This window comes from Xiphophorus hellerii, chromosome 21, assembly GCF_003331165.1.
Source record: "Xiphophorus hellerii strain 12219 chromosome 21, Xiphophorus_hellerii-4.1, whole genome shotgun sequence".
Taxonomy (NCBI): domain Eukaryota; kingdom Metazoa; phylum Chordata; class Actinopteri; order Cyprinodontiformes; family Poeciliidae; genus Xiphophorus; species Xiphophorus hellerii.
The window spans coordinates 23,283,939-23,307,387 of NC_045692.1; the positions used below are offsets into that span (position 1 = coordinate 23,283,939).

The following is a 23,449-nucleotide window of genomic DNA, read 5'->3' on the forward strand; positions in this document are numbered from 1 at the left end:
CCTTTGATTTGAGGAGAAATGTGGATGAGATGGCGTTCAGAGGCATGAAATCTCAAGCAGAGTCATAGGGGTTTTTTACAGCTGAGATACAGAGGGAAAATTTGAGAAAAAAGTAGCATTCTTGTAATGAGCAGCGTGCAGCACTGAAGGGAGCTTGTAGAACATGGTGCGAGTGTAGCTGAACAGGAGTGTTGACAGAAACACTGCAATCTCAGAACATCACACCCCGGGCCAATTACACGAGGTGTGAAGGAGCGCACCTCTGCCGATGACAGGAAGGGGAGGAAGGAGGAAAGGAGTGTGGCTCCTTGTGAAGACTTACTGTCCAGAGCTGGAGGGAAGCGGCAGCAGCTTGGCGGGATTTCTCCGGCTGTTAATGTACGCGTCATTAAGAATTTGGGCAAACTGTTTTAAATTTTGAACAGGAACACTGGGAGGATTTAAAAATTAAGCAAGCAGCCATGTTAGAGTCAAAGGTTTGGTGAAAACAGTCCTGAAGGCCGACTGGAGCCCGTTCCCCCCTGCTGTTCGTGCAAACGTTGCCACTCCCGTAGATCAACTCAGATAAAATAAAACCTTCTGATCACAGAATGGACGAAATCTGGTGGCGGTTTTTCTAACGTCAAAGTTTGTTTCACGTTGCCTGGAAAGGTTACCGAGTTCTTACAAGAAAGAAAGAAAGGATGGATGGGTGGCTGGATGGATGGATGGAAGAACAAACTGACAAATGAGTAAATAGAGGATGGATGGATAAATAAATGAATGGACAGATGGATAGAAATTCAGATGGATAAATACATGGGCAGATAAATAAATGACTGAATAGACAAACAGATGGATGAGTAAATAGAGGATGATGGAAAGAAGGATGGATAAATAAATATAATCAATGGATGGATGGTAGATGAATAGATGATGGATGATTGAATGATTGAATGGATGGCTGATCGATCAATAGATGAATGTATGTCCTGATATAAACTTGTATTTTTGACGTTTTTCCTTCTCGTACCTGAAGTAGAACTTTGTGAACACCAATCAGCCGGCTCCTGGCTAGCAGCAGGTGAACGCTCTGGACTCTTTGTGTTCTCTCCTCCATTCTGTGTGACTTTACTGGGCTCAACAGGATCCCTTCCTATTCAAACACACACAGGCAACCCAACAAAACCTCAGCAGTGGAGAAGTAATCTTGATGCTGAATAAAAGGACGGCTGCTTTATCCACAGGTTTCCAAAAATAAAAATGATGGAGACACTCATCTGTCCTCTCCTTTTCTTTTATTTTCTTTTCTCAGAAAGTCTGCTGCAGGAATCAGAAAATAAGAGGAAATAACACGTGAACAGCACAAGTCTGTTCAGCATCGCTGCGTTTCACAATGGGGGTCCAAGTGCATCTTCCAGCCACTGTAGGCAGCTTTTTGCTACCTGTGACCCTTTGCATTTTGACCCTTCTGGCTCAAGGCATCCTGGGTAAATCAGGAGACGAGGAAAATACCAGAAGCTCTGCGCTTCTGCAGAGGGTGAAAAGAGGATGGGTGTGGAATCAATTTTTCGTCTTGGAGGAGTACACCGGACTGGAGCCGCTTTACATTGGAAAGGTCGGTGCTGACTGCACACACACACTCACACACACAGTATATATATATTTATATACATATATGGCAACATAAAGGTACAACCTGAGGAAATGCGAGGTGAACAACTTTTCAGTGTGACCTTTTCAGTCAGTGTTGCTGGTGTGAAGAGAAGCTCAGTGTAGGAGTAGCTAAGTTTCCAAACTTTCAACCAGAGCAGAGTAACAGATCTTCCAGAGAGCTCAGCAGCCTGAAGGAGGAGGGATGATCAGACGAGAGGCAAAGGGCGGCTTCAAAGGTATAAAAAAAAATCCAGATTTAATCCTGAGGTCTTCAGGCCCTCAGCAGTGCTGTCGTTGGAGCTTTGACATACCCCCGACCAAAGAAACAGGCAAATAACATGCTCAAAATAGAAACGGTGAGGGGATTATTGTCTGATCTGGTTTCATTTGACCTGAGATGGGATAAACAGGTAAAACGGGAAGTTTTAGCAGACTGTGTGAAACTTTAGGAAAGACTTACTGGTTGCAATTTAGGGGTTTTCATTGTTCATCCCACTTGGAACTACATTGCTCCGTTCTAACCACATAACACTGTTACAATCGTGCAACGCTTCGTTATAATCACACAACCCTCTGTTGTAATCATGCAATGTTTCGTCATAATCATGCACTGCTGCTTTCTAACTATATAGCATTCTGTCCTAGCCACGTAACGCTCCGTTCTGATCACGTAACGCTCCGTTCTAACCACATAACATTTCGTTATCACGTAGCGCTCTATTCCAATCACGCAATGCTTTTTTCTAAACATGCAACGTTTCATTATCACGTAAGATAAACTGACCTAAAGAAATTTAACAATCCGTGTGTTTTTCTCCTTTCCTACATAATATTTTCTATACTCACTTCTACTCTTTTTACATTGAATTGCTTAAAATTTTTAATAATGTTCTAATTAACTGAGAAAGACACATTCTTAAAATAATCTTGGTATTTTAAACTGTACAGCCTTAAAATTATTTTGCTTTGAAAAAATTTCAACGCTAACATGGCTTTTATATGGGAATTATAAAAACCTGTCAAATTTCTATTCCTGATCAATTTCATTTGAAAATATTCTAGAAAATTATGACTTTTTAAAACCAATGGACAGAAACTCCAATGGTGTTTAACATGGATTGATTTACGTGTTAAACGCTTTTTAATTTACTTAGTCACTTTAACATTTTATTGTTGCATTTGCTATACAGGTAAATTTTTTATCTTGATCTGAGCTTTTTAATTTCACTTACAGTGCTTTACCGAGTAATATTTCATATCTGGATGACAACAGTGGTTCAAACAGATCAGTTACCAACAGAGGGAGTATAAAACATGAAAAATATATGGCATAGTGTCATCTTTTAGCATATTTCACCTCGATTCAAAGCTCCTCTGAGCTATTGTTAAAAGCCTTTAGGTTGGGAGATGAAGCAGGTAACTAATACCCTAAGTTTTCAAAGCCCTTGGAGGTAAAAAGGGATTAGTGCAGGTGAAGGAAAAGCTTTGGCCTACGATGCATCAACATAAAGAAGAAGTCTAAAAGCAACAACACTGTTGATTTAAAAATTCTGCCTGAGCCTGATGAGTTTGCAGGTTGGAGTGCAGGTGAGCATGAGGTCCAGAAACAGAAAGAGAACACTGCATTGTCCGCCGCACGGGAATGATAGGTGTTGCAAAGAGAGCTGGTGAAGCATCAGCGGCATAACAACAAGGAGCTGTTTTACAACCCTGTCTGGGTCTCTTCTTTCAGAGGCCACAGATGATGAAAGGCCAGAGCCAGCATCTTGAAAGCAGTGTGTTTTCAGATAGAGTGCTGAGCATGTGTGCTCGCCTGTTGATTGTATACAGCGCAGATACCAATGGAGGCATTGAATTTCACTCTGCCAACGTGATGGCAGTAAGTACTCGTCATCATACAGAGAGGCCCTCTTAGTACAAAGTAAAGGCTGATTGCACATCAACAGGCTGGCATTTGCACTTAGAGGCCACAAAAGGCTGCTGATTGCGCCGCTGGGTCCATAGCAACAAACAGGGAGCGAGCCGTGATTACAGGTCTGCTGCCTGTTAACAGATTAAAGTTATGCATGTGACCACACATCACCCCTCTGGTCTAGTTAACTCATCTTCATTTCCAAACTGGACATGCACAGGACCTGTCAGTTTTGGATTCAACAGACATGTTGCAGAATGACCTCACACATTCAAAAACGTCTGACAGACGATGACTACCATTGGTTTTAGCTGTCAAGTTGTCAACATAACATCAAATCTTAAATGTACGCATGATAATATAAAAGAAAAATGGATGCAGTGAGTCGATACGAATTCTCAAAACTACGACAACTAGATAAGGTCAGGAAAAGGTTTTAATCAAAATAGTGAGGGATACGGAAGTAGGCCAGTTATGCTAGCTTGACTTTGACAACCTTAACATGTAGATGCGCTGTGCAGTTCAGTTTGCCCCACACTGCAACTCCAACAGCTCGGCAGTAGAGCAGGCGTTTAAATTTCTAATCTGCTAATCTGATACCACATTGCTAATGTGCTGCTAATTAGCTACCACAGGCACGGCTAATCTAACACAGTGATTAATAATCGCAAAACAAACACCAAACCTGAAAACATAAAACTGTAACGGACTGAATGTTTTGTTCTATGTGTGGGAAATGTTTGCATATTTTTTGGTGTTGCATCCTGATACATTAGTGGCATTGTAGTCAGTCAGTTGCTATGGCAACAAGTGTGAGTATAGCATAACCGACACAGAGAGCGAGAAAAAATTAGAATACATATGGTTTTGAGTTGTTAAACCGTTTTTCTGCGTTTTTTTCTCTTTCCTGTGGTGAACTGCACTAAATAATACCTACATCTCTGGGTTTTATTTTATTAAAGGAGTTGTAGTTATGTTCACATGGCACACTTTACAGAAAAATATATTGGAGATACTTCTGAAGAATGAATTTCAAATAGCTTTAATAACGTATTTGCAAGAAAAACAATTATACCAAATGTTTTTTCTTAATCCTATATGGCATGATAAATGCCTAAAGCATGCCATTATATCACCACCAGCCTAAACTAATGATAACAGGATGGGTCAATGTTTTCCTGTTGTTTACACCAAGTTCTGACTGAGTTGTTGAACTGTTGAAGCTAAAATTGAGACTTATCCCCAATGTTGGGCAGGCTGTGTGAATTGTAGCCTCAGATTCCTGTTATTGGCTGACAGGTGTGGGACCCAGTTTGATTTTCTGCTTCAAGGCTCAACCTGTTTTGTGTCCAGATGTGTTATTCAGCGCACCTTACAAGTAAGCAAGTGGATGTTTGAGCTCCTTTTTCTACTTTGTCTGCTCATTTATCCTCTAACATCAACAAGACCTTTTCAACCACATACCTGCCGCCCACTGGTTATTTTCTCTTTCTAGGACTACTTTTTGTAAAACAGATTTTTTTGTGCTAGACAATATTAGTAGAGCAGCAGTTTCTGAAACACTCAGACCAGCACATGAAAGTCGCTGAAATCCACTTTCTTTCCTGTTCTGGTGCTCACTTTGAACTTCACCAAGTTATCGTCACCACAGCTAGAATCCTGAATGAGTCTAACATCATGTGATTAGAAAATTCAATACTTTTGTTAACCAACAAGTGTAGCTGGCTGGTAGGTATATGTATCAAAGAATGAGAGCAAAGAATTTTCTGAATGCATGAAAGTGAAAATGGCTGACAGTGGTGCCTGCTTCCTATCTCTTAAAATTGTTAATGAAGTGTCAGTTCTGGTATCTGATGAGCAGCTAATTAAATTATACGAGAACTCCAGAAGGAAACAGTTCAATGTCTTTGGTCTGTATTTTTTATGCATTTATATCCCTTAAAAGAACAGTTGGAGGTCACCTGCATATGTTGTAAACTTTAAATTCAGTCATAAGCAGATGAAATTTAGGCACATATTGTAAGTGTTGATGCATAAATTAGTATAATCAACCAACTTCTTGATTTCTGTTCACACCTGTCATTAATCTGAGTTTATCGCCACCTACTGGTTATTTATAGTTTCTGCTGTCTTGCCTGATCAGAGAATTTTGCTAAACATGAAAACCTTCCATAGCATTGTGATGTCTTTACAAACATTCTTTCCAAGCTAGTTATTATTTACTTGGATGTTAGATTTCATACAACTTTCCCAGAAACTAACTTCATGAAGTTTGAATCTGAATTTATCTACATGCAATCATCCAATCTGGTCCAGCGCCAGCTGTAATTTGAAAGCTTGTGCTGATAATATTGTTAAGCCCACATTTCCACAAATAACTGCTGATTATTTTCTGTTTAAATCAGCTCATGTTGATCTCTGCAGGCATTTTTTTCCTCCAATCGGTCTGTTCTTCAGGGATTGAGGAACATGCTAACTTGGACAGAGATCATAAGGCTGATTTGGCCTGGAAAGTGATTTGGTTGTCTTATCTTCATGTTTAGCAGAGCAAGGCAGCTTTATTGTTGTAAAACTGGGAGATGTGACCCATTTGAATGCCCTCAAAAAACACATTGCCACCCAAAATACTGAGCTTGTGGCTGAATTTAGAAGCATTCACTTGCAGACTGTTGGGATCAGATTGGTCATAAGAAGAGTTTCATTGTCTTAAAGTGTTGTTTTCCTGCAGCTCCACTCGGACATGGACAAAGGCGATGGTTCCATCAAGTACATTCTGACGGGTGAGGGGGCAGGTACCACCTTCACCATTGACGATAGCACAGGGGACATCCACGCCATCCAGAGGTTGGACAGGGAAGTGAAGTCGCAGTACATTCTCCGGGCCCAGGCCCGAAACCGCCTCACAGACCGACCTCTGGAGCCTGAATCAGAGTTCATCGTCAAGATCCAGGACATCAATGACAACGAGCCAAAGTTCCTGGATGGTCCCTACCAGGCCACCGTTCCAGAAATGTCCAGAATAGGTAAGCAGAAGGGAAAAATCATGGCAGCTTGAGTTGTATCACCAACAAAAATCCTCATTAAACCATCTCTTCTTCCAATTTGCTCAGGAACGTCTGTGATCCAGCTCACTGCCACAGACGCCGACGACCCCACGTATGGAAACAGCGCTCGTGTCGTCTACAGTATTCTGGAGGGGCAGCCATACTTCTCTGTGGACGCAAAAACCGGTACGACTGCAGACATGCTGCACACCTTCCTGTTTGACTTTCAGCATCACGGAAGTTGTTTTTGGGGAGGGTTTTTTTTTTTTTTGCAGATTCTGGTTTACATATGTTACAAAGTTAGGAATGTAGCTTTTCTACAAAGTTAAAGAAAAAAATTTGGAGCATTTAAGTTTCTACATGCGTAAATTATGGTTGCAAATTGTCCCAGAAGTTATTGATTCTTATTGCGATAATTGATCATATAGTTCTTTTCAGACCATTTTCAAGTAATATAATGGCAATAGCATAATAATTCAAGAACACATTCTCAAAGATTAATAAACTTTAAATTCTAATGAACATCTAACACTGGAACTGGAAGACATTTTAAATATCCAAAATAAATGTACAAAACAGAACTACTAAAATGAATTATCCTTTATCCAGTTTTTGGTAGAAACAGAAAAGAGAAAAACAATAAATCATGCAAATTGAAATGACTGAGATCATTTTAATTTATCATGCAATTAACTGATTTATTGCTTATTGCGACAGGCCTATATGCACATGATTTAAATTATGTTTACATATGATTTAAAGTTACAAGTGTAGCTTTCCTACAAACTTAAAGAAATAGATCTGGAGGATTTAAGTTTCTATGTATTAAAAGCAAAATTTGTGTACAGAAAAATCATTTCTCAATTTAAAACTTGAAATAATGAAAGAAATGCATAGAATACATAATTTTATCTTAAGTATCTATTTAAAAGCCAATCAGAAAACTTTTTGAACAATCCTATCCAGACATGTTCCAACTCCCAGATTAAAATTAGGCATTCAATCTGTATCTTTACACCTTGAAATGATTTGACAGTGATGATTTAAATCAAACTTTCCAGTCAGATGGCAGATAATCAAGTCATTTCCTGCTCATCAGGTGCTTCATTTAAACAAACCTTACTTATTTCACCTCAACCATCAATCCAAATTCAATTTAAACCAAGAAGTGAGCAATTATTCAGCTTCATATTTTCCTTTATTCAACCTGCCTCATTTCAATCTAAGCTACACCACTGAAGAGAAGCTTAACCACTGATGCATATAAAACTACGTTCACACAGCATCCTTTGCTGAAACCAGATTTTTATTTATTTATTTTTTGCATGGTCGTTCATACTAATTAAATGTGGCCGCGGTCTATGACTCCAAAGCGACCGGCAGAAGAACAACGCATTTTTTCCAGGACTGCATGTGTCCTTTCTGTCTTGTAACCCAAAGCAGAGCTATATGGAGAACAGAGGAGATTGTTGTCACTCTGGAAATTCCTGCAGGTCATTCAGTAATCTGTTTGCCTCTTGGTAGAACAGTTTCCATCTTATCTTTTCATCCGTTTTGCAGAACTTTCCAGTTTTTGTGATGTCCTTCTTGTCCCATGTTTCCTTTTATTGGTGACTGTTTAAACTTTGTACATTTACATTAAGGTGGAAATGTTTTGTACCCGTTTCCTGACTGATACTCCTGAATCTGTTTTTTGGGAGATTTTACAAAACATGTGCCACAGTACAGGGAAAATCATTTAAAAATAACTTTTGCATTTAAATTTTTACAGGTTTGTCAACGTTTTGGAGCCACTGGTAAAGTAAAAACCTTCCTGTGGCTGCTGTTTTTTCCTCCTCTCTGTCACCGTTCTAAGATGTAGCTGCAGTGATTTCAGTGCTCGCTTTATGCCCCCTGTGTAAACCAACCAGCTCAAAATGTGGGGAGCTCAGCATGGCTCTGGTTGTTGCTACGAAACTACCCAACGTGTTTCTTTTGTTGCTACATATAAAAACTCGCTCATGGCAGCTGACAAAGAAGACGTGTTAAGCTTAAAAGTGCGACTTTCCTGTTGATAATGAGGACAGAAGGCAGTCTGTAGTGTGGAAAGAGGCTTACTTGAAAAAACTTTCAGCTTATAATTGAAATCTAGCCTCTTAGATGTGTTTTTTTTAACCAAGCTGCATTGGTTTGATTTCAGTTATTTGGCTCTTATTCTGTAGTCTTGGTTACTGCAGGGTCAATCTGATCATTTTTATGAAACTGTATTTTCATCTAGAGTGAATCTTTCCAAATGTAAAACAAATTATTGTTGGTATTTTTTACAGAAAAAAGTGAGTTTTATTTTCAGGTATCCACACGTAGATCGATTCAAAAGAAAGCAAAAACAACATCTCTGTTTTTCAGTGACTCACCAAGAACTCTCAAAGGCTGCCAAAATAACTAGAAAACAGGAGGAAAAGATATTAAGCAAAGAAAAAATCTTACTCCAGACCCGCATTATACCTGCAGAATAGAAGATTGGAGGAAATCTGACCAAAACAAACAAGCGCTTGGAAAAATATCACAAAAGAAAAATAGTAATAAAGTCTTTGGGCAGCAGCCTTGGATTAGTTATTAAAAACTCTTTAGATGGGAATGCTTACAGAAGCTGAAGCATCTCAAGTGGAAATACAACAATTAACAGTAAGCTCAAGGCTGTTCTGGTTTGCTGTGGTGAAGAGAAAACTTGTCATTCACCAGTGAATCTACATTCCAGTTTACCACCTTGGTGATACTGGGTTGGATCCACTTTTCCCAACAGAACTGCCCTGTCTCCAGGAACAGACAAGGTCAACAACAAAACTCAGGTTGACTGCCTTTAAACGAGGCTCAGATTATCATAAAAAATGTCTGCAAAATGAAGGCTGTGGCTGGAATCAAGGCTAATCAAACAAGGAATGTTTTTGTCATGTAATTTATGAGCAAGCTTTCAAAATGTTGCCGAAAAGAGAAAGAAATGTGAGTTAGGTGTGTTTCTATTTACTGGTTTGGAGTGAATCAACCAGGCGACTTAACTTTTATAAAAATATATTCTTTTTATAAATTAGTTAAAACCATCACTTTGTATTGTCAGTATAGTATAAGACTGATAATCTATATTAAAAAAAATCTGTCTTCTTCCAGTGCTCCCAGTACTACATTCATGCACAACTAGGTCAGAAATAACCAATCAGAGCGAGGAGGAGGGTCTTAGCACTGTCAATCACCACTGTGTATGTGCTACTCACCTCCTCCCCCTTTCTCTCTGCTACACTACAGCTTCTCCTAACAGCAGAGCCTGTTATTAAACCTCAGGCTAGTTAGCATAGCCACTGATGGCAGTGGATAGTTTTCCTGTAACCGTAAGTTGTTTCTCTAGAACACTGAGCAGCGCGTACACGGGGTGAACTGACAGCTCCAAGACCTACTTCCTGGTTCTGATTGGTTGTTTTTGAACCGGCGCATTTTTGCCACTAGGTTCAGTAGCACAGGCAGGAGTTGGAGGAGTTTGATTTTTTTCACAGACTATGTGTCTCGTTCCAAACTGCCATGACATGGTGACAATTTTAACAGAAAAAAAAAATTTTCATGAGTAAAGTAGTTTTAAAGGATTTACTGTTGCCATCAACCTTTTCTAATGCCGGACTTGTAAATATGCATTAAAAACATTGATAAAAACAATGTTTTTATCAATGTTTTTAGCTTCCTGTTGTTAAGCTAACAGAAGAGGCACCTACAGTACAACCTTAATCAATGTTCAACCTGTTGTGTGTCCAGAGATGCTTTTCAACACATCTTGCTTGTAAACGAGTAGATATTTGAGCTCCTGTGTCTACTTTCTATTCTCCTCTGACGTCAATAAGCCGCTTTTCATCCACACACTGGATATTTTCTCTCTTTAGGAGCACCAGTCCATCTGGCTGCAACAACCACGCCAAGTTCAAAGTCTCATAAATCTCTTTTCTTCTCCATTCTGATGCTCGCTTTGAACTTCAGCAGCTCTTCAACACTTCTAGATGCAAAAGGCATCGAGTTGCTGCCATTTCATTGGTAGAATTGCTTATGTATTTGATAATTACGTGATTGAATAAAGAAATTAAATGAATGCACACTGTTAAAATTAGGATAAGTGGGGGATAAAATCTTTCTTTTGATTGTGACTCTCAAACTCGATTAATCAAGAGTGCAAGATTTATTTTAATCCCTGACAAAAATTTGTTTGAATCGATTAAATAAGAACCTTTGAGCAAAGGATACTAAAGCTCATGGGCATTTATTGTATCATTTATCGTGATAAATTTCAAAAAGATTTGACTTAACATTGCCATGATAAATTCCTAATTATGTTTTAAAAAACCAAAACCATCTGTGATGTCAGGATTATTTTTACTATTTTCTCCACTATTTGTGCAATGTGCATCAATAAACACCAATAAATTTCAAATTATGATTAAATGCCGTTACAGTGTGCAGTTTAGTGATACAAATCGCATCTCTTTAAGTGACTGGTGTTCTGATAGTACCATAAGTTCCACAATAGTACCTCAAAATATTGTGATAAAACCTAAAGTCCTTATCGCCCACCCATAGTGCGGGATGTAATCATTGCCCATCATGATCAACGGAAGACAGAGTTTGAACTTCCTCCTTTTCAACCCATCTGGGATTTGGGGTCAAAGTTTAGGTGTTATTTGAGCTTTTGACCTTGTTGCCATGGTTACGCAGCACAACAACTTTTCTAAAATAAATTTTAAAAAAGTAAGAGCAAAAATCCTTCCAGTTGCACATCATCCAGAACCAGGGGGAACAATTATCCAAACATGCAATTCATGTTGTTGCCAAATTCGAAACGATCATAAATTTGGCAAACAAACCCAATTCCTAAAATTGTGCAACAGATCTTCAGGAAACACTCATACTGAGACATCTTGTTGAAAAACTAACTGTTCTTTTAACGACCTTCATGATTTAATGCTGGCATACAAAAACCTTTTAGTTTTCCTGTTTTATTTCATCCGACAGCTCCCCTGTCAATAAAAACTCAGCATGGCTCTTGAGCAATGAATCAGCTTCCTGGGTTCCACTGTAAGTGCTGCCTTTAAGGCTTTTACTCATGTCAACACAGTATAAAACTCAAAACTGGAGCTGAAAACATCATCAGCTCACCCAGACGTCTTGTTTTCTGCGTAGCTGTTGGTTTTTATGAAGACTACACTGGTGAATTAAGTGTGTCGAGTCACAGGGTGAAGGCCAGCCACATGCACTGAACTGCTTCTACTGTAAAACCTGAGACTTCACAAATACATCCCACACAAACAGCACAGATCTCTGCCAAAGCATCCACACCTATTTGAAGGTTACAACCATCAACTTTTATATATTTTATTGCTATTTCATGTAATTTTTTTATTATGAATTTAATCTCAGTTGCTCTGTGAAGACCTAAAGGATTTTTTCAAAGAACATTACAGAACAATTAGCATTAATAAGATACCAAAGCACTGCAAAAACTATATTTTATCAAGAGTTTTTGTCTAGTTTCTAGTGAAAATTTCTCAGTACACTTGAAATAAGACTAAACTAACTTACAAGTAACTTTTCAGCAAAAAACAGAAGCTTGTTTAAGTCAGTAACTTTTTAATATTGATAAAGTACTCATTCCATTGGCAGATAAATTCGCTTATAACAAGAAATTTTTCCCATGTTACATGGTTATATTTACACAAAGTATTATGCTAATGGAACCAGTCCTTTTTCATCAATATTAAGGAATTATTTGCTGAAAACAACCTATTTCTTAATGAAATGTTATCAATAAGTTTGTTGTTTTATTTAAAGTCTACCACAATATTTTCACTAGAAACTAGACCAAAATACTTGGTTAGATCTTGTGTTTTTGCAGTGAACAGAAAAGGTTGGGGAGGAAGTTTCGGATTAATCAGAGTTAAGCAGAAAACCACAGTAACTCTGGAGTTAAACATGCAATAATCTGCTTTTAGAGGGAATCTAACACAGAAAACACTATCCTCATGGTGAAACACAGAGGTGGCAGAATCATGCTGTGAGAATGCTATTCTTCCCACAGGACAGGTATGGCGGTCAGTTGATGGAGATAAACTGGCAACCAGAGCTACAAAGTAGCATAGATCAAATGATATCAATGTGTTAGAATGGCCTAGTTAAAGTTCAGACAATTTAATTGAAAATTGATGACAAAAAGGCCAACTTTAATCTGTAGAGGTGCAGAGCTTGTAGATAATTAAAATCAAGAATGGTCCTAAGAATCAGTGGTGATAAATGTAAACGCATCCTATGGTTTTAATAATTTTTTATTGCCAAATACTTTGTTTTGATTTATTTCATAAAATAGCAATAAATAAGATTGCAGGGTTTGGTTGGCAAAATGTGAAAATGTCAATGGAGATTAAATTCTTTTTAAGGTTTTTCATGTGTTAAATTTTTTTCTGTTTTAGTCCAAGTTCTGGTTTTCTTACTTTGTTTTTTTTTTATCTTCTTGTTGTATGTTGTTTTTAATCTTTTTTGTACAAGCACTTTGAATCGTCTCTGGCTGAAAGGTGCTGTACAAGTAAAGTTGCCTTGCCTAGTGAAAGTCTATAAAATTCATGAACATGGATCACCAAACATCCATTTATGTGCCATTACTACATTCAGTCATTAACTGATGGGGAAAAAATGTAACCAGAAAATTTTTAAAAATCTATTCTTCAAGATGAAAGTGAACTATATTTCATGGACACACTCTGGAGCAACTCTCCTTCTATGAGCTTTAATTGACCCCGTGACCTTTGGTTTCTGCTCCCAGGTGTGGTCCGGGTGTCCTTAGCAGACATGGATCGAGAGACCAGAGAGAACTACACCATCCTGATCCAGGCTAAAGACATGGGCGGACAGCTGGGGGGGCTGGCGGGGACCACCACCGTCAACATCACGCTGAGCGACGTCAACGACAACCCGCCCGTGTTTGACCAGCGTAAGCAAAACACAGAGTCTGTTTACGATGCATCTTCACCACCATGACACACTTTATTACCTCTCCTCGAGTTTTTAACAGCTCATTTACTGTAAGCAAATGGCTGCATGCACAGCCTGCAGCTTCGAATATCTGCAGCTGCTGCAACAAACCTTTGTTTTTACAGAGAGATATGCTTCGAGTGTGCTACAAAACATAAAACAAAGCTCATTCTTAAATAATTTTATTTTATAGATATTGTGTTTAGAGGGGCAGTACTTTGTAAAACTGAATTTTCCCAGCTTTCCATCATGATGTAATGTTATCCCCTCACCAAAAACATTCCTGGAGTGTTTCTTTGATTCTTTCATTCATGTTTAAGAAATCCTATAATCTCCATGGAAACCATTCAGCTGCGCAAAATGACTGGGTGGACCTAACTTCGCCTTCGAAACATAGCTCCTCCCCGACTCAGCTCCTTCAGACTAGCCAGCAGCAATTAGCAAACACTCGGTGAAACTGCACGTCTGCTGAGCTCATTATAGGAGCTACTTTTCAGTGAAACACTGGTAAAAACATTGTTAAAGGGTTTATAGAGGAGCCATATTGGGATGACTTCCTGAAGTCGCAGTTTCAGGAAGGGCAGGAGTTTTTAAAGAGACAGGGGCCCAACTTCAAGCAATTACAGTACGTCAAACTTTAAGTCATATTTGATATATATAGAAAGCATTTGTAGAACTAAAAGTAACAGTGATTTTATTGTGCTATAAAATGGAATTATATTCCTGGAAAATACACAATACTGCCACTTTAAGGGGACATAATAACCTCTATCTGGGATGTGCTTCACTCCTTTCTGTTCAGACCGATTAGAAAATATTCCTAGGATCCAGAACTACATAAAACGTCTCAATTTTAGCCCAGTTTTTTTTCCTGGCATCACTCCTCAACTTATTCACATCATGATGATTGTATAGTGGGTTGTGGCACTTTGAAAGTGTTTTATAAATAGTTATTATTAATAACTTCAAACAAAGTGTTGAACATTTTCAAGAAGATAAAAACAGTTCAAGTTAAAAAAAAAACAAGATTTGCAAATTGTTGACCAGAGTAGACTGAGCCTTAAAGAGATGCAAGCCAAAAATGAGCCATAATATAAACACATAATTTACATTCCACTTACTCTAGCAGACTGTTAAAATAAAAGTATTCACCCAAGAAATGAGGGGGAAAAACAACAAAATAATATTTTAACTTGATGATAAAAATGGCAAGAAGTTGTCAAAAAGTGCTTAAAATTGGAAGAAATTGGTGTTATCATGCCGAATACAGCAGAGTGTTAAACATAATCACTGCTTGCTTTTACCCCACTCTACGAAAATCACAAATTCTCCCTGAAGTGCAGAAAGCGGCAGTTCTTATTACGCTTAGAGTTCACAAACCCCTCAGTTTTGATTTATTTAGCTGCTTTTCTTCCAGAGAAAAAAATGGAGCGTGTGAGCGCAATGAAATCCGATTTATTTTCTGCCTACCTCAATCCAGATTAACAGACATCAACTGGCAACATGTCATCAGGAGAAATTACAATAATAAACTGTGTATCATCAGCATAGATGTGAACATTTCAAGTTTTTTATCTTGAAATGTGTAAATAAGAGAAGGATCTAAAGCTGGAATCCCAACAGTCCTGCTTAATCCGCTAGAACTAGAACTACCGAAGGTAGTCCATGTGGACAACACTCCTATTCCGGCTAGAGATGGCCAAATGGCCTAAGTACCCTTAAGTACCCTTAAGTACCCTGGTAATGGCCTCAACGCATCTCACAGTTGCACAATTGTTCCTTAGACTTCGACTTCGACTTAGACTGACTTTGTTGTCATTTTCAATGCACAGGGTGTATACAGAACGAAATTTCGTTGCATACGGCTCAGGACAATGTTTGAGGTTCCAATGTTGTGAGTAAAATAAAATACAGTATAAAATATGAATATAAATCTAAATATAAAATATAAAGTGCAGGACTGACAGTAAAATAGAAGTCACATAGTGATAGAACCTTGGTCACCCCCCACAAGATTATGACTGAAATAAATGCCATTAGTTCTTGTGAACTAAATAGGTGAAGCAGTCACCTATTTATCCTCCACAGCACAAAAGGCTGCATGCAAATTTGCATGTGCAAAGTCTCCCAGATTTCTTTTGCTTACACTTTTTGCATGATTTTTTTGAGGTGGATCAACACAATTAATTTGGTTAGTTTATTTCTAAACTGTCATTTTATACCCTCTTAGCTTTATTTCAACACTTCATGTATGCTTCAAAACTAGACTGAAGAGCATTACCTACAGGAGATCTGATCTCCTGTTGGTATCATAGATACCCATCCCCAACATGGACTATTCAGACTCCTACCTTCTGGCCTGACGGTCAACGACCACATTTACAATTGAAGAATAGAAGCATAGAAAAATGGATGAATGGAGGCTAATTTGAGCCATCAGTCGTCAGTTTGGACAGGGTCTTTTGGCCCTGTTTCAGCCAGTCTGGGGAGAAATCGAAAACCTAGCCATCCCAGTGTTAATCCAACTCCAGTTTTTTGTCGAGAAAGTCCAGTTTGTTTGGGAAGGTGTGAATGTGCAATTGGACTAAAAAAGCAAAGTGTACTCTTTAAGTGTACTCTTGAATGTATATTTGAACGCTAAGCCGACCAGAGACCGATCCAAAAACAGGAAGCAGACTATGGTGCAGGGAATTCTGGGTAAATACTACCAAAACAAACCCACAAGTTTAGCGTTAGCAGGAGAAATGGCTTGTGGTCGTTTACTGAAGACCAAAGAGAAATACTACAACCGCCAAAATGTCACGCTACTCCGCTTTTGTTTCCATTTAGTGAAGAAGGAAGTTGAGCTCAGTGTCTTCTTCAGAGGTTTTTGTGTCATTTCCTTCGTTAGTTCTTGGTGGAGCGCCCCCACAGGCAAGGAGGGCAACAGGTTTTTGAATTAGCTTGGTTTAATTGACAATGCAGTGTGAAAGAGAACAACAACTGAAAATGTAACGAATGTTGCAACTTCGGTCCACAATTGAACCAAGCCTACCAGATTATGTCGTGGGAAAACATCCTATGATTCACTGCTAATGTTCTGAATAGATTGTGTTTTTATTCTTCATTCAGTGATGCATTTCCTTCCCAAAAAGCATCCAGGTGGTGAGACCTTCAGTCCAGCTCCATGTTTAACTCATGATAACTCCCCTTTACAATCCGGGGTTGTCTCTCTCTCTTTGGTCATGTTCAGATGGCTGACTCATGGCTTCAGTCCCCAAGAGAAAAAAAAACTCACCACCCACTTCCACCTCCATCATAACTAATTAGCTCTGACCAATTAGCACTGTCACTTGTATAGGCTTGATCGGCTGCCTGATCACACCACTCTGGGCAGCTGTCACCTTTTCTTTGACATTAGGCGGTAGATGAAGCCCTCGCCGGCCCATAAGGCGGCGTATCAGGAGTTTATGGAGCCATTTATGTTTCTCTGGTGTGGAGTCAAGCTGCAGTTCCAATACAAGGAAGGTGTCTGGCTCCCTCTAGAGGACAAATGAGTGAAACGTGGCTGGTTTGTGTTGTCAGGGTTGTATCAGATGAGCGTGCTGGAGTCGGCCCCTGTGGGCTCGGTGGTGGGCCGGATCTGGGCCAAGGACAGGGACATTGGCGTCAACGCTGAGATGAAATACAGCATCATCGACGGAGACGGGAGGGACACGTTTGACATCAGCACTGATGCCACCAACCTCTTTGGCATCATCACCGTAAAAAAGGTAAATGTTTCAGCGCAGATATTGATTGATTTGATTAAATAAAGTGTTTTTTATTTTGCTAATTTCTAAATCATATATAATCCTGAGAGGTAGCCATTGGTGCCACAATTTACTGCATATTTTAAATATTATTACATATATACATATATATATATACACTGCTCAAAAAAATAAAGGGAACACTCAAATAACACATCCTAGATCTGAATGAAAGAAATATTCTCATTGAATACTTTGTTCTGTACAAAGTTGAATGTGCTGACAACAAAATCACACAAAAATCATCAATGGAAATCAAATTTATTAACCAATGGAGGCCTGGATTTGGAGCCACACACAAAATTAAAGTGAAATAACACTACACGCCGATCCAACTTTAATGTAATGTCCTTAAAACAAGTCAAAATGAGGCTCAGTATTGTGTGTGGCCTCCACGTGCCTGTATGACCTCCCTACAACGCCTGGGCATGCTCCTGATGAGGTGGCGGATGGTCTCCTGAAGGATCTCCTCCCAGATCTGGACTAAAGCATCCGCCAACTCCTGGACAGTCTGTGGTGCAACGTGACGTTGGTGGATGGAGCGAGACATGATGTCCCAGATGTGCTCAATCGGATTCAGGTCTGGGGAACGGGCTGGCCAGTCCATAGCTTCAATGCCTTCATCTTGCAGGAACTGCTGACACACTCCAGCCACATGAGGTCTAGCATTGTCCTGCATTAGGAGGAACCCAGGGCCAACCGCACCAGCATATGGTCTCACAAGGGGTCTGAGGATCTCATCTCGGTACCTAATGGCAGTCAGGCTACCTCTGGTGAGCACATGGAGGGCTGTGCGGCCCTCCAAAGAAATGCCACCCCACACCATTACTGACCCACTGCCAAACCGGTCATGCTGAAGGATGTTGCAGGCAGCAGACCGCTCTCCAAGGCGTCTCCAGACTCTGTCACGTCTGTCACATGTGCTCAGTGTGAACCTGCTTTCATCTGTGAAGAGCACAAGGCGCCAGTGGCGAATTTGCCAATCCTGGTGTTCTCTGGCAAATGCCATGCGTCCTGCACGGTGTTGGGCTGTGAGCACAACCCCCATCTGTGGACGTCGGGCCCTCATACCATCCTCGTGGAGTCGGTTTCTAACCGTTTGTGCAGACACATGCACATTTGTGGCCTGCTGGAGGTCATTTTGCAGGGCTCTGGCAGTGCTCCTCCTGTTCCTTCTTGCACAAAGGCGGAGGTAGCGGTCCTGCTGCTGGGTTGTTGCCCTCCTACGGCCTCCTCCACGTCTCCTGGTGTACTGGCCTGTCTCCTGGTAGCGCCTCCAGCCTCTGGACACTACGCTGACAGACACAGCAAACCTTCTTGCCACAGCTCGCATTGATGTGCCATCCTGGATGAGCTGCACTACCTGAGCCACTTGTGTGGGTTGTGGAGTCCGTCTCATGCTACCACGAGTGTGAAAGCACCACCAACATTCAAAACTGACCAGAACATCAGCCAGACAGCATAGGTACTGAGAAGTGGTCTGTGGTCCCAACTGCAGAACCACTCCTTTATTGAGTGTGTCTTGCTAATTGCCAATAATTTCCACCTGTTGTCTATTCCATTTGCACAACAGCAGGTGAAATTGATTGTCAATCAGTGTTGCTTCCTAAGTGGACAGTTTGATTTCACAGAAGTTTGATTTACTTGGAGTTATATTGTGTTGTTTAAGTGTTCCCTTTATTTTTTTGAGCAGTGTATATTCAGTAAAATACCAATTCAAAAGCACATTTTTGCTTTGCAGAATAATTATAAACAGACATATTATTGTTAATAGCAAAATATAGTATTTAAAGGTTTCTAATATTATCTTTAATAATCGCAATAATTAATACAAATTATTGTTATTTATTATAACATGAAATGAAGCATTTATACAAGTTATTTTTTACAATTTAAACCAGTAAAAATAAATAAAATATACATGACATGTCACAATTTAAATTTAATTTTGTTTCTACATTTATATGTATTTTCACCTTTTATTTAACTAATAAAGCTTTTAAAAAATATTAAATTGCAGCTTTTAGTTAGATATGTATATGAGTGATATATTAGGACAAATTAATGAAAATATTAATGAAAAATGTATGTAATTTATAGAATTATGCATGCCATTAATTTATAAAAATGTAAAAGGATTCACATAACAACAGCAATATAACATAAGTTTAACAAGAAATATTATTCAATTATTTTCCAAAAAGTTAATATACACAGTATAAATAATAAAAATAAACATACTTGCCTTTAATAAAAAATAACTTTTTAAGTTATTGACCCACTTAAGGGCTTAAACTAATTTCCGCCTCAGTTAGTGGCATGAATGAAATGCGGCCATTTTGCTTTCCATGTAACTCAAGCCCCATAATCCAGATTATCTGCTTCTCTGTTCAAGCCGTTAAACTTCGAGAACAAGCCAAGCTACACCCTGAAGGTGGAGGGAGCCAACACCCACCTGGACCCGACCTTCCGGCACCGCGGCCCCTTCAAGGACGTCACCATCGTTCACGTGAGCGTGGAGGACGTGGACGAGCCCCCGCTGTTCGGCTCGCCGTCGTACTACATCGAGCTTCTGGAAGACGCCGAGATCGGGACAGTGGTGAAGACGGTGTCGGCGCGAGATCCTGACGCTGCCAACAACACAGTGAGGTGAGAAGAAGAAGAAAAAACACATTCACACTAAACAGTTTTTTATTTTCTCCTTTTACAAATTCACAGTTTTTGTTTGTGATTATTTCAGGCAGTATTTTTCTCAGGTTGATCTACGTCAGTTTCCCAAGACTACAAAAGTTTTTTGGATTCATTTAGGTTTTTTTTCAGATAAAGTTTAAAACAAATGTAATTTCACTTCATCTCAACATATGAATAAAAAGAAAAGGTCGTTTTTTCCAAAGAAAATCTTTAATTCTCTTATGTTTGGCAAATACAAATAAAGAAAACACTCAAGGTGCATTCAAATGCAAATGTCAGGGGGGAAAAAACAAGATATAAACAAAGCGGTTTCAAACTTATTGCAACTGATTTCTATTTAAAAACAGAAAAATATTGAAACTAACAAGTATTTTTTTAAGGTCAGAATTAAATCTCTCTATAAATTAAGCAAATTTACCAGACTAAGTCTTTCAATCAGTTTCAAAGTATCCAAGTGCTTAAATGATATGTAATGTTACCTTTGCACCAGCAGAGGGCAGAATTATAACACACATTAAAGCTGATCACAGATGAAGCCCCATAAAGAAAAAACTACTGACCAATATGAGCTTTTAGTAGATAAAAATAACCAGTTTGACCAGTTTGAAACCTAACCAGTACTTTTTGTGTTTTGTAAAAACAGATGTTGGTGTTCAGATTGAACCATTCATAAACTGATTAGACATAAATCTCTTAATTAGGTTAATAGTGATAGGAAGGAATCTCAGCTCCCCTATAAAACTTCAATTAGCTTTAAGATTAACTAAATGAAATTATTTATCATACATTTTTTTCCTAAATCTGTCATTTTGCATCACTTGCCGTCGTTTTAATTAAAGAGAGGAAAAGGTAGCAATTTTTAATTATTGTTCGTATAGTAACATGAACATGTTTATGTCCAAATGTAATTAATGGGTTAGTATTTTAGTCAAATTTTTTTATTTATTTTTTTTAACTAACGATTTTTAGCTATTGTTCATATACTAACATTTTTTTTGTTCAAAAAATGGAGTTTATGTAATTCACGCGCTAGTATTTTGTGTTATGTTGATTTAATATCTTTTAAAAAAGATTTTTATAATTTTCCAATGCTCTTAATGAAAAAATATCTAAACATCTACTAAGGAATGTCAAATTAGTGCCACATTAAAACGCATTAGAGTTTTTTGATCTTTGTGGATTCTTTTAATTTAGTTTAAAAAGATGCACTGATAATTTAATACATACATTGTAAATGTTTGCTCTTAAACTTTAGAAAAGAAATACTAACAATAATCTCCATCACTGATTGACAGGACCATAATTTTTTAAACATTAAAAAAGCATTACACCAGTTTCATAATTTCTGAAGGTTTGTGACTAAATTAAGAAAGTTTTCTTCTTTAATCATGGCTTCTTCATGTCAGTTTGCTGAAAAAAGGAAAAAATTCAGCACAGTTTTTCTGTATCGGACGATATTAAACCTCAGATATCTGTATCGCTATCAAAAGTGAAAAAAGTGGATCGGTGCATCCTTGTGCATTTAAGTGTGCAGTAGTAGCGCAAAGTTATCAAATTCATTTGTAATTCAATAGATTTATGTCTGTGTTTAAAGAGAAACATCTTAAGTCAATTCAGCGCTGTTTTTTGATATTGGATCGTATCGGACGATACTAAACCTCAGATAATGTTAACGATGTCGGAATTGAAAAAGTGGATCCCTTGTACAGTACATACTTAAAAATTCTCCACAGGAAAGAGTTAGTGAAATTTGTCTTTGTAGAAATGATCTCACTTTGAGAATCTGTCATATTCAGTTGTCAGCAACCTGCTCCTTCCTCTGGGTATCTTGCTTGAGCTCGGCTCACTCAGAGGAGCTGTTGTTGGAAATCGGCCCACAGTGACAGAAGATGAGCCAAAGCAGCTCTCTGCAGGTTTGTGTTTTCCTGCCGCCTGTTTGGCACGGGGAGCAGATACTCTGATTAAGCCTCCGATCAGGAACGCCGTCTCCTCGCTGCGCCTGCAGAAGCTGCCAGACGCCTTATCTCCCCGCCGCACACACACATGCACACGCAGCATCGGATACAAACGCACGGCGGCCCTCAGACAGGATTACAGCACCACCAAAAAAATAAAACACGCAGAAGTGCACTTTATACAGTGCTGATGTGTTGATATCTGTGCAAAATCCAAATCTTATCAAGTATTTTTCTTCTAGTTTCTAGTAAAAATATCCTAGCACACTTGACATAGAACAAAATTCATAATAAAATTACTCAAGTAAAAGTAAAAAGTACAGCAGAGTAAAAATACTCCTAACATTACATTTTTTCAAAAAAGTTAATGCAATTCAGTAAATGTAACTAGTTACTACCCAAAACAAAACAATATTAAGTGAATTTTTCTGCCAATGGAACAAGTACTTTTTCATCAATATTAATGAGTTATTGACTTGAAATGAGCACTAGACTAAAAACTCTTCATAAGACAGTTTATTTGCAGTGTACCCATTGATTGAGGTGTCATTTTTTGGTTTACAGGTACTCCATCGACAGGAGCAGCGACCCCAAAAAATTCTTCTACATTGAAATCACTTCCGGGACGCTGATGACGGTGCGTTCGCTGGACAGAGAGGAGGTGGGATGGCACAACATCACAGTCCTGGCCATGGAGATGAGTGAGTAGAAAATAAGCTAAAGTAACTCCACCAAAATCAGAATGTGACTCAATTTGTAGCAGAAATACTTCCTAAAGATCTGGAACAGTATTTCTAAAACTGTGGCCACCTAGTGGTCTGCAAGGTACTGCATATAAACCACCGTTTATTTGTTGTGACGTCAGCTCAAAGACCGATGCCACAGCTAGCTTGCAAAAGATTGTGTTTAAAAGTAAGAATGACTAAGTAAAAGTAGGGAAAACTGAAGATATTGGTAGAAAGAAAACAACCCCAGGATTACTTATATGACCAAAGGAAGTACCAAGTCACCTTCATCCTTCATCCATTGGCTTTGTTTGTCTGGAAGAGTCTTTGTTTGCTCGACACACCTTAAAGGAGGCAGTAATGGATTCACCGGCTGATTAAATAAGTTCTCGCGTGGCGGCTAATTGAAAATGAGACGTTGAGGGCAACAGTAGGAAGACCTGGTGATGCAGAGCATGGCGGGAAGGAGGAAACAATGACAAGGCAGAACAAGAATCAACAGGGAGAACAAAGGGAAGCCGATTGATTTAGAGAACAGGCAAAATAAAGTTACACGCTTCCTCCAGTTTTACTCTCAATGCTTCTGTCGCTTTTTGCTCACAATGCGGTGGGTGGGTGGGTAGGATGCTTTCATTTATATAATAGACCAAAAACTTTACGTATA

At 38.8% G+C, this 23,449-nt stretch overlaps 1 protein-coding gene across 3 annotated transcripts in view; it reads left to right on the top strand.

Annotated features, from left to right (window-relative positions):
• LOC116711450 (cadherin-20) overlaps nt 1-23,449 on the top strand; it is a 94,356-nt gene that overhangs the window by 65,220 nt on the left and 5,687 nt on the right. For all 3 annotated transcript variants that reach the window (XM_032550768.1, XM_032550769.1, XM_032550770.1), the window contains exons 2-8: nt 1,295-1,597; nt 6,276-6,570; nt 6,658-6,777; nt 13,415-13,582; nt 17,188-17,375; nt 19,810-20,063; nt 22,625-22,761. In XM_032550768.1, the coding sequence (XP_032406659.1) occupies nt 1,376-1,597; nt 6,276-6,570; nt 6,658-6,777; nt 13,415-13,582; nt 17,188-17,375; nt 19,810-20,063; nt 22,625-22,761 (1,384 nt within the window). In that variant the 5' untranslated portion in view covers nt 1,295-1,375. The remainder of the gene's footprint in view (nt 1-1,294; nt 1,598-6,275; nt 6,571-6,657; nt 6,778-13,414; nt 13,583-17,187; nt 17,376-19,809; nt 20,064-22,624; nt 22,762-23,449) is intronic.